Source organism: Rhipicephalus microplus, chromosome 6, assembly GCF_043290135.1.
Source record: "Rhipicephalus microplus isolate Deutch F79 chromosome 6, USDA_Rmic, whole genome shotgun sequence".
Lineage (NCBI taxonomy): Eukaryota > Metazoa > Arthropoda > Arachnida > Ixodida > Ixodidae > Rhipicephalus > Rhipicephalus microplus.
Window position 1 is genome coordinate 34,328,643 of NC_134705.1, and position 12,039 is coordinate 34,340,681.

A 12,039-nucleotide genomic window follows, 5' to 3' on the forward strand; every position below is an offset into this window, starting at 1 on the left:
GGCTTATTGCTGACAGTACCCAGGCTGGCCCATCGAAGGGTGTTTGTTTAGCCTCCTTCTTCTATATTTCCAGCTAACGCACTTGCTTTTTCCTCCCCGTTTTTCGATCACCAGAACCTCGTATTGCTTTAAAAGAAACTTGAGGTAATGTAAGGTGTATTCGTGGCTACTGCATGACAGCTGAGCTGACGTAGCCACTTCTGCGCAGTTCTTTTTCGTAGTAATTTTGGGCTTCCTAGCTCGTTCATTAAAACATATCCACGTTTGGCTCATGTGCGGACGACCGGGAATGAGAAGAATTTCATGACAAACGTTAGCCGCAAATTTATCAAATTTCTTTATGTGTTGCTTTCAGTGTTGTTTCAACCAATTTTAATGTGTCAAAGCAAATGTTTTTCAGAATTCAGACATCTGAAAACTTTTTCCTAATATATCTGTTCACCAACCCCTGAATCCTTGAATAAATAAAGCTACTCAATGTACTGACGCAATGCTGCTGAAATTCTTTTAATTGAATCCGCCTAGTATTGAAGTACTTTCGCCCGCATTACCTGAACTGCGAAGCTTTCACTTATCCCGCGAAAACAAGTCACATAGGACACAACAGAGTCCATACATTGATATAGGCCTCTCGGTGTATGATTATAACCGGCACAGCTAAAATATAGCAACTCTTTCCTAGACAAACGGCTATATTGCCAAATATATGGTAGTTATAAATATACATTATAACTTCTCAACTACCGACCCCAAAGGAAATAAAAAATGGCTCACTTTTTTTTTACGATATTGCCACATTCCCTCCTCAAGTTCTGTCATCGCCCGTTTCACTGTCAGTAATTCTCTGCGGCGCAAACTGCACCTACACTCTTCGAGAAGCCTCGGGACTGCAGTAGATCATTTTTTTAATTACGCCCACTTCGTGAGCTTTGCAGATTATTCTGTAACGTACGTCACCGCTAGCGATAACGCTAAAATATTCTATGGCAAGTGAATACATGCCGACAGGCTTCACCATTGCCAGTGTCTTGCTGTTGTCTGACTTTCCTTTAACGTGGTTGCAAGTTTGGTCCCAATAAGCAGTTTATTATTAAATACGAAGCATTTCTTAGCAAACTTTGGTGACTGAGCGAATCTATCTATCTATCTATCTATCTATCTATCTATCTATCTATCTATCTATCTATCTATCTATCTATCTATCTATCTATCTATCTATCTATCTATCTATCTATCTATCTATCTATCTATCTATCTATCTATCTATCTATCTATCTATCTATCTATCTATCTATCTATCTATCTATCTATCTATCTATCTATCTATCTATCTATCTATCTATCTATCTATCTATCTATCTATCTATCTATCTATCTATCTATCTATCTATCTATCTATCTATCTATCTGTCTGTCTATCTATCTATCTATCTATCTATCTATCTATCTATCTATCTATCTATCTATCTATCTATCTATCTATCTATCTATCTATCTATCTATCTATCTATCTATCTATCTATCTATCTATCTATCTATCTATCTATCTATCTATCTATCTATCTATCTATCTATCTATCTATCTATCTATCTATCTAGCCACTTAGGTTTCAGTGCTCTTGTGGTCACCCCCATAACTTGGCGTGAACTAAATTTAGCATGGGATTTTAAGATGGTTTGACGAATATGACGTGCTGGTCAAGACGTGAATGAGGCCTCTATCCTGTAGAGAGGTATGTGGGGCTTAACGTGCCAAAACCACCATATGATTATGAGAGACGGCGTAGTGAAGGGCTCCGAAAATTTCGACCACCTGCAGTTCTTTAACAAGCATGCAAATCTGAGCACACGGGCCTACAACATTTCCACCTCCATAGGAAATGCAGCCGCCACAGCCGGGATTTGATCCCACGAGCTGTGGGTCAGCAGCCGAGTACCTTAACCACTAGACCACCGCGATGTTCTCCAATCCCGTCGAGCGCGTCGTCAAACACTTCCCGCCAGACAGTGGCACATACCCACGGGTGCGTATGGGCCACTGGTGTGCGGCTATGTGCCCCAGGGGATCAACACGTAGTACTTACCCAAGAATGACGAGAACTCCCAAGAACAATTTTAACGCGCGAGCGTTGAAAATACCCCAAATCGGTAGCTTCGACCCAACGAATGCAGAGAATAAATGTCTGTGTTTAGAAAAACCTGACATGGGCAGCGTTGACCGTCCGACGAATGTGAAACAAATTATGAGGTCTCAGCAGGTATCGAATCCAAGCATCCTACGTGGCAGTCAAGCATTCTACCATGGTGCTGCACCAGGAATCAAAATTTTTTTCAAATAGCCGCTAATCTTGAAACGTCAACAGTGGTTGCAGTGCTGCTTACCCAATTTTTTTAAAAATTAAATACGAACTCCTTTGATACAGCCGTAACGACAGGCTAACGTCAATTGTGGCTAGGTGCCATGCGCCAAAGTTGATTATTGTAGCACTGTCCAGGGCCAGCATCTTCGCGAGCATCAGCGCTTCATATCAGCTTCTGTGTTGCTAATACACATGTTACAGTAGACATCGTTGCGCAAGTGCGAAAACTGGTTTTATAAACGTCTGCAACTCTTCAACATATGCCTTTGCGTGCAACATTGGTACATATATTTAGCGTGATTTCGCGACGTGTCGCTCAATAAAAAAAGTTGCAACACGGTCACCTTCCCTCTGGATGCTTCGCATAACGTCGATTCCTAGGTAAGGGGGATCTGCCAAATTTTTCGATCTTCAGTCTGCTCCCTTCGTCAACGTCAAGGCCTCGTGACATCTGGTGGAGGTGCTCGATGTACAGCTTGACGGGGGCGTTTCGTACGTGGAAGAAGCGTGGTGAACTGGTTGATGGCCGCAGAAAAGTCCCGATTCTCGTTGGGTTGGTGTTCCGGCTCGGAGAGCACTGCGCTTGTGGCCAGATGAGAAATGGAAGGAGATTCAGCCGGGGAAGCAGTCTTGTTTGATAGATGGCTACGGGCTGGTTGGTGCCACTCGCTGCGATAAAAGGGAAGCATGAATGACGCGTGTCTTAGGAAGCAAGTGGTACGTTTGACCGTAGCAGGCGACCACCGCAGAGCTGAGATCATCGTACGCCTGCGTGCTGGTTATTGATGCGGCAGCAAGGTTACGTAGCTCTGCCGGCAGCCGGTTGAACAAGATGAAATGCACCAGCGCCTGCGTCATGACGCCATTTAGTGTTAGGGTGGCATCGAGCTACAAAAACATATTTGGGGATAAGCCGGGTGGAAAGGCTTCCCTGGCCGGCCGCGTCACGGTAGCATGTCTGCAGCCGCTTGTTGAAGGGTGCATCTTCTAGGTCACTACTGTAGCGAGAGACAGAGAGACGTGACAAGACGCGAAGAATCTTGCCACTTTATTTACAGGACCAAAGCGGAGCAGTGACGGCTGCCAGTGTGCGAACCGCCAGGTGCGTGAACTTATTCTGTTCTGGTACGCTCCTCGTGCTCTCCAGCGTGAGTGGTGCGAGAGGCGCGGTGCAGCTGCTAGTCTGGAAATGGTTATGGTGATCAATGGTACTGAAGATAATGCTACAAACCAATGCAGAGACTGTCACAAGTTTGAAGGCTGCAGGACTTGTATGAGCGAACGTAGTTCAGCACCAGTTGCTTTAAGATACATGGCATGTCGTCTGCAGAGTGGGCGGTAGTTCCCCAACGAGTATTCATGCATTTACTGTCGGAGCACCAGGTGACCTTGTAACGTAAGTGCACAAAGACCGACACAAGCGTCACGAATTCTGGGGCTGGGCAATCAACAGAAGAGCAAGTCAACGCAATTATTAAATCAATTCAAGGTGAAATATAAAGGCGGGTGAACAGTCGAATGTCATATGAGGAAACCACTTCATGGAGGTCATCAGGAAACAACAAGATAACATCTTGACACCACCTCATTTACCGTTCGCTAGCACTGGCAGCACTATTTTCATTGCAAGATGTCCCTTCAGGGCCTAGAAAGACTAGCCGTCGCCTCTGTGACCTCTCAAGACGATTATCTAGTGATTGCCAACTTCCCAAGTCACACCTTCAAAGAAATGCTTAAGTGTATACGAATTCGGCGCACACCTATTGCGACGAGCCCTTGCACCTGATGCCGAACACCTGTGGAAGGGGGCGTCGAAACTTAAGACTTCATCTCTCATGTGTATTCAACGCTGACTCTCAGTGGAGGCTCATGGAGATGATCGAGACGTGACTCCACACGACTGCCCTGTAACTGAACACTGTGAGGACACCAAGGGTGCGTGGGCACTGACACCATCACACAGTGTAACAAAGAATGTCATGCAATGACTAGCAAGGACTACCGCATGTTTTTTTTTGCCACGCATGTGAAATACAATAACGAGCTTCCCAGTCTGTGGAAGCGAACGAAGGAAGAAAAGTAGTTTCTCGTACGGTTCGGCCATCTCTACAAGCCATCGTTTTATCTGGCCTGCGTGTTTGTGATTTGGTTCCTGTCAGTGACAAGGTGGTGCCAACACTGCAGTGAAAATTTTGTACAATGGCTGAATTCTTTGCCAACAAGGACAATCGCAACAAGCGTTTAGAGCTGGTCTAGCCACACAACTGTCAAGTCCGGTGCATGGTTAATCGGCTGTAATTACTGGAATCAACCAAGCACACAATGACCCGTAAGTGTGTTGAATCTATCACGGTAATACGTTGGTGAGAAATGCCATATTGAGCACAAGATGAGCGAAGAAGCGCATGCGAATGTGCTGAACCCGCCTATCAAGTTTTCGGGCTAATGCAGCGAATCTCTTGTGCCTGTCATGTGCTCTTTACCTTCGCTCCTGCTGCTACCTTCTGACCTTGTGAATGTTCACCAAAAATCTTCAGCACACTACGAGAGCTCTCATACCTTCGCGTGGCCGTGACCTCCGGAGTGCACTTACTTGTCAAATGGAGGTATCACCCCGAAAGGTTCAAGGGAGAGCAGCCGTGACGCCTTCAGTCCGCGCGAAGTGGGGCTACACCGACACAACCACAAGCTGCCCATTTCATCCCAAGCCGGTGCGGGAAGGAGACTTCAACCAACTTTTGTGAACATGCCCTGGACTTCAAGTGGCTCGCCAACGCCATCGTCGGAGTCCAAGATTTGTGCACACCAAGCTGCCTGACTTGAAAATTGCAGCAATGTATTTGTGCTCCAAACTACAGGTTCCTTCTCTATTTCATGAAGTAAACACAGCTGCATAATTTTGTTTAATAAATGTATGCCGTAGGGCTAACTTCCGCAACAAAAAGAAGAAGCGGGTGCAAGGCGGAGCTGCTAGTGAGGACGTAATAAAAGAGAACGAAAAGAAAACGAAGTTATCATCCAGAGCAACATGGGCATCAGTCTCTTTTCAATATCATCACCCAACTCGCTGGCTGGATGTCTGCAAACTTCTGTTCAGCTTCCTACACCGCTTGCAGGTTCATCTGCAGAATTACTTGTACTCTTATACTCGTTTATAGGAGAATAAAACACCACGTACTATCTTCTGGCTCTTACCAACCCGCATCACTATACTCTAGCATAGAAGCGATCTCTACCCGTTTCAGCAACACAGCTGTTGAGTGCACACCAAACATTGCTCTACACGCTTTCACAACTTTGTTCACAAACGTGGACCATTGCAAACACACGTCTCGAGTGTTTACAATAGTGAATACCGGCCAAGTAACAAGTTATCATGCTTCAACGAAGTACAACTTGCACGCTTGTGCAAGAAGTTTTGCGTCATGTTGATAAAGTACATTATATTAGCTGAAATCTTACCTCTCGGTCACCGCAAGCTGCTCGCACGTTTGCGGCCATTTCTAGTTCTCGCCACAGTGCTCATGGTTATTCTTGTGAAGGGCAATAGAAATCGTATGCCAGTCTTTCACAAGCGGCACATTTCACTTCCTAAAACACGATTTTTTTAACCTAAACAGGGACGTTCCCATGTGAACTTTTGTATAATGAAGAATAAAAGAAACTGTTTCAATGATTTTACGTTCACTTTACGCGTAACTGGAAGTATGTTATACCTGCACTCTTATTTTTTCAGAATATCACCGTTCATTACATGACCAAGGGATGTGACGACATCAACGATGGCCGCGTAATGGTACTGCTTTTACATGGATTTCCAGATTTCTGGTTCGTGTGGAACAGGCAGATACCTCGCCTAAGCATGCACTTCTGGTAAGAACAAACTGCAACATGACATATCCACGAAGTGAATGATGATGAGTGGGCAAACTAGTGGCATCGTTCAGTGTTACCGAAAATCACCAATGACATTCACCATGGCAAAGACGAGGTCCGTGTACAATCCTCTGGTGGTTGTTGGTTGTTTCCCGACATACTAAATCAGTAGTAAATAGTATCGAGACGTCATAACTTTACAAACCAGTTGTTCGTGATCATCACTGTCATCTCCTTGATTGTCATCACTGTCATTGTCATCGTCATGACGTATAGTGGGTAGCTTACATGTGCTCTGCTTTGGCAAACAACACCAACGCCAATGGACAAACTCGATCTCAAGGAGCTTCGCCCTTAAAACACAAGTATTCCTTTTCACACCTTACTAGTGAAACAGCTGTCACTATGCGTTTTAGTTGCGCGAAAGGAGCCCTACAGAAAATCTGGAAAGCTTCCTACTGAAATCCACTATTTGTTTTGCGCTGATCAGTACTGACAACTTCAAGAAAGAAAAAAAAATTCCGGCATAACCGTGAATCGAATGATGATGAGTGGGCGAAGCAGTCGGATGCTACTTTTTTACCATAATTGACCAATGACATTGACCACTAGCGTATAATGATATGTGCCGAGAGGTGTACATTTATATACAACGTTTCTTGGTCATAACTGGTATGCTGTCAAAAGTTGTGAATTTGGCTTTGACTTCATTATTACTGCTTTGTTTTATCGCATCAAGCCTAAAGCTGGCAAAGACGAGGTCTGGGTACATTACGCCTGTGCTTGTTGGTTGTTTGCAGTAATACAAAATGCATCGTAGAGCACATCCAGACGTCATCTACTGCACAAGCCAGTCGCTTCCCGGGATCATCATCGTCATCAGCGTCACCGTCATGGAGTTTAGTGCGTATAGTCGATGTGCTGTGGCGTTATGACAGAAAGAAAATGTGTGGTATGGAACGTGCCTGTTCTTCAGCGTTCTGAACGTCATTGTCCAGACCAAAAGTGGGTACCTTACATGTGCTGTGTCGTGTTAGCAGAAAGAAACTGCGTCGTCTGAAACGCGCCTATACATGCAAATTTATATATTTACCTTTAAACACTCAAAGGTTACACATTCAAGTTTATACGCCTTTTCTGCCACTTGTACATGATCGCTTCAGTGGTGCCCCACATGACGATGTCGAAGATTGGCTTGAGCATTACGAACGCGTTGCCGACATCAACCAGTGGAATGCTCAACAGAAGCTCACCCGCACGTACTTCCCTCTTGATGACAGTGCTCACACCTGGCTTGAGAATCGAAAAGGCCGTATGTTGACATGGGACGAATTTTGTCAGCAGCTCATTGACACCTTTGCTAGCGTTGGCCGTCGAGAGCGGGCTCTGCAGTTGCTCGAGTTAAGACTTCAGAAACTTAACGCAACTATGACAATGTTTGCTAAAGACGTTACGCGCCTGTGTTGTCGGGCTGATCCCAATATGTCCGAAGAAGAGAAGTTGCGCTACCCTATGCGCGGCGTAAAGGAACAACTTTTCGCAGGACTTGTGCGCAATACCGCAACTACCGTGGCCAATTTCATAATAAAAGCCACTGCCAGTGCGTGTGCTCTGCACCAAAGATCGAAGCAGTATGATCGGTCGCCCACTACCACCCCAATCACGGCCGCTTCAGCGACTCCGGAGAATGAAGCTCCCTACGTGACCTGATCAGAAATATTTTTTGTCAAGAAGTTCAGAAGCTTTGGACTCCGCCGACGTATACACCAGTGACCACCGTTTCCACAGTCAATTGTGACGAACTCAGGCACGCTTTCTCAGCAGCTGATCTCTGTCGAAGAACAGCGTCAAAGGAGTTACGCCGACGCTGTCTGCCATCCACCTCCCGTCCCACCTATCATGTCATACTACCAGCCACCTACAGCTGCACCTTCATCGGAACCTTTGCAGAAGACTTTCAGACGTTGGCCCTTGTCTCCGATCCCTATCGAAATAACTGTCATGGTGGATACTGGAAAACATGGTGGGCGTAGTGGCAATAATAGTGGGCATGGTGGAAATTATGATGGGTATGGTGGGACGTAGTGGCAAATATGGTGGATATGCCGGGACATACTGGATGGTATGGTGTACAGATGATGGGTAAAGTGGAAATGATGGTGGAAAGCAGAGGCTAGATAGCGGGCAATAATGGGACACTGCCCACCATTGCGATAATGCTGGGAAGCCCTAAGCATATGGTGGGTGGTGCTTATTATGGTGGGCCACATGGTGTACCAAACTGAGAAACTCTTCCCACCATTGCGATAATGCTGGGAAGCACTAACCAGATGATGAGTGCTGCTTGTTATGGTGGGCCACATGGTGTACCAAGCTGAAAAGCTCTGCCCGCCATTGCGATAACGCTGGGAAGCAGTAAGCAGATGATGGGTAGGCTTATAATGGCGGGCAATTTATTAGTGTACCAAGCTGGGATATGTACACTACATGTTCTACCACCATGATTTCCACCAAAAGTTAGGCCTACCGACGGAACCCGTACAATTGTGTTATCCGTGCTTCCGGGTTTCAGAATACACGATTTAGACGATTAGGAATCACAATACAGCGCAGCCATGGCATATGTCTTCATGCCACCAGCCATTACTTGCTACGCCTTACTCACCCCCACAAGATGATATGAGGCACCCACAATTTAGCAGACCAGAGGCTTGGCGCGCTTTCGACCAGCGCCCCCTCTGCTTCAACTGTGGTGGTGCCGGTGATACAGCTCGCTATTGTTGGCACCACAACACATCGCTTCGCCCGTCTCAGACAGGGTAGGACGGTCGCTGCGCCAACGCCGAGTACATTGTTTGCCATGTCGGTCCTTGTTTTCGAGGACCTCCAACGACATGGTCTGCCTATCATGAGTCACTTCCCAATCGCAAGCCCAACTCCGCCCACTGGTCACGCTCTCTATCTCCTGCACAGGCATCGTCACTGAATTGACGTATTTTTGCTGATCTTCGGCGAACAATGTCACTCAGCCCTTACCGGGGAAACTAAAGGTGGTGACCTGTCGGGATAAAAAATCCTCAGTACTGCCGTTATAGAACGACACAACGCCGACGAATATTGACAGCGACGAATGGTGAGCGCCGCTCCGCTGAAAGCAAGTGGCGGCCTTAGTAAATACAGGCGCTGATTTTTTCATCATGAGTCCCAAGCTAGCTGGTCAACTTGAAACATTATAAACACCGTTGGCAGGACTGTATATAAGAACTGCGGGTGGTCAATTGATGCTCTCTACTAAAAGATGCAACACGAAAATCAGCATAGCAGATTCTTCAAAGATTTATTTATAGGAATGGGATTTCTCAGGGAGCATGGCGCAGTAATGAACATATCCGACTACGTGGTTTCGTTTTACGAGAGTGTTTGTCTGAATCTTCATCACCAGAGCTCAAATCCTTTCATCCCGAAGACCATGATATAGTTGTGCCACCTCGGTCATTTTCCTTCGTTTTAGTAGCATGTGACGTACTGTTCGACGGTGAAGGAGTTGCGTAGCAACAAACCTCACGGCTTTTCACTCACGAGATTTCAGTAGCACGAGGAATAGTCAATGTCACTGACGGGTGAACTTACTTGCTGTTCACCAATTTCAATTCTGTGCGACGGCACTTTCTAAAAGGCACAACTTTGGCATATTTCGACGATGTATCAGATGTTTGTGACTACTTTGCAGCACTCGAACAACGCCTACAAAAGACCCACATGACCTATCACCTTAACTTGATGTCAGCCCTACTTTAACTCAGAAACAGTAGAAACGCCTTCTTGCGATGCTAGCCAAGTTACGACTGTTTTGCGTCGACCTCGAAAGTTGGGCGGACATCCTTTACCGAGCACCGAACCATCCCAGAGGACACGGCTAGACCAATCGATCAAAATCTGCACCATGTGGCTTCAAAAAACCAGAAGCGATAGAACAGCAGGTTGCAAAAATGCTTGAAAGCAACGTGATTCAACCGTAGAAATGCCCTTGAGCGTCACCTGTTCTAGTCGAGAAGAAGAAAGGCAGCCTGATTTTCTGTGTGGACTATCGGAAGCTAAATAGGGTGACAAAAAAGACGTGTGCCCGCTTCCCAACATAGATGATTTGATCGACAAGCTTCGAAACGCACATTACTTCTTTTCCATGGACTTAAAGAGTGAAAATTGGGCAATTGAAGTCGACCCCAAAGATCGTGAAAAAACCGCTTTCGTGATGCCGGACGGACTGTGCGAATTTAAGGTTTTACCATTTCACTTCTGCTACTCGCCTGCTACTTGCCTGCGTCTCATGGATCCCATGCTCTAGGGGCCTAGACAGAGAACTTGTCTAGTATAACTTGATAACGTCTTTATGTTTTCTGCAACGTTTGATGAACACCTTGAACGATTGTAGGTGGTCTTCCAGGCCATATGGGCCACAGGCCTGACGATCAAGTCATAGAACTGTCAGATCCGTTTTGAGGAACCACAGTTTCTTGGCCATGTCGTCAGTTGCACTGGGGTTTTTCCAGAACCCGAGAAAGTTGCCGCCATCACACAGCTTTCTACATTATTAGATAAAAATGCAGTCAGGCGTTTTCTGGGCCTATGCGCATACTATCAGCGGTTTATTCCAGATTTACCACGCATTGTGTCGACTTTAACTCGTCTCACGAGGAATGACGTTGCATTTGTTTGGCGCAACGAACAGGAATGACTTGCGGCAACGTCTACACATGACCCTCGTGCTTGCCCATTTTGATTAGATAGCCCCTACAATGCTCCATACTGACGCCAGCAATGTTGGCCTCGGAGCTGTGCTTGTGAAGTGCCGGGACAACGAGGAAATAGTGATCGCTTACGCAAGCAGGAATCTGCCACGCAAAGAAACTTACTCGACAACTGAAAAAGATTGTCTCGCCGTGGTGTGGGCAGTTATGAAATTTCATTCATACTTGCACGGCCGCCCATTCAAGACTTTCAGTAACAACCATTCGTTGTGTTGTTTAACAAGTCCGTAAGATCCTTCCGGGCGATCGGCACGCTGGAGCCTTAGCTTTAGACTGAAGGAATTCGGTATAACGATGGTGTACAAGTCCGGAAAACGACACATGAACGCCGACTGTCATTCTTGATCAGCGATAGATTCGGCTGCTTCCCTTGATGAAGAGACAGCAATCACGGATTCCGCGACACGTCAACCATTGCTTATCACCAGCATGACTATCCTGAGCTACTTGGCTTGAATAATTATTTAGAAGGACAAAGCCAGAACGCACCCGCAGCCTTTGCCAGAGGACTATCGTCGTTCTGTCTGCGAAACACTGTCCTTTACAAAACGAACTTCTCGTCAGACGGGTCAACCTACCTGTTTGTCATCTCTACCGCTCTTCGTTGTGATGTATTGCAAGCGTGTCACAACGAGGTCACATCTGACCATTTAGGCTACACGCGCACACTAGGCAGAATTTGGGAGAGATATTACTGGCCTAGACTCACCGCAGCCGTGAAGCATCATGTTCGGACCTGCCTAGATTGCCAGTGGCGCAAGTCACCTCCGACAAAACCAGTTGGTTTGTTACACCCTATCCAAATCCCACCAACGCCATTCTATCAGATCAGAATGGACCTTTCGGGCCCACTTCCTGCCTCTAGTGCTGGTAATCGCTGGGTTATAGTGGCGACAGACTACCCTACTCGCTACGCCGAGACAAAAGCCATCCGGAGAGGCACAGCAGACAAGGTGGCCCAATTTTTCATAGAGAACCTTGTGCTGAGACACGGT

At 46.2% G+C, this 12,039-nt stretch overlaps 1 protein-coding gene across 1 annotated transcript in view; it reads left to right on the forward strand.

Moving 5' to 3' along the window:
• Positions 1-12,039, forward strand: part of LOC119168138 (epoxide hydrolase 4-like) — a 245,877-nt gene that overhangs the window by 41,170 nt on the left and 192,668 nt on the right. The window contains exon 4 of the mRNA XM_075865907.1: positions 6,097-6,233. Coding sequence (XP_075722022.1) covers positions 6,097-6,233 — 137 coding nt within the window. The remainder of the gene's footprint in view (positions 1-6,096; positions 6,234-12,039) is intronic.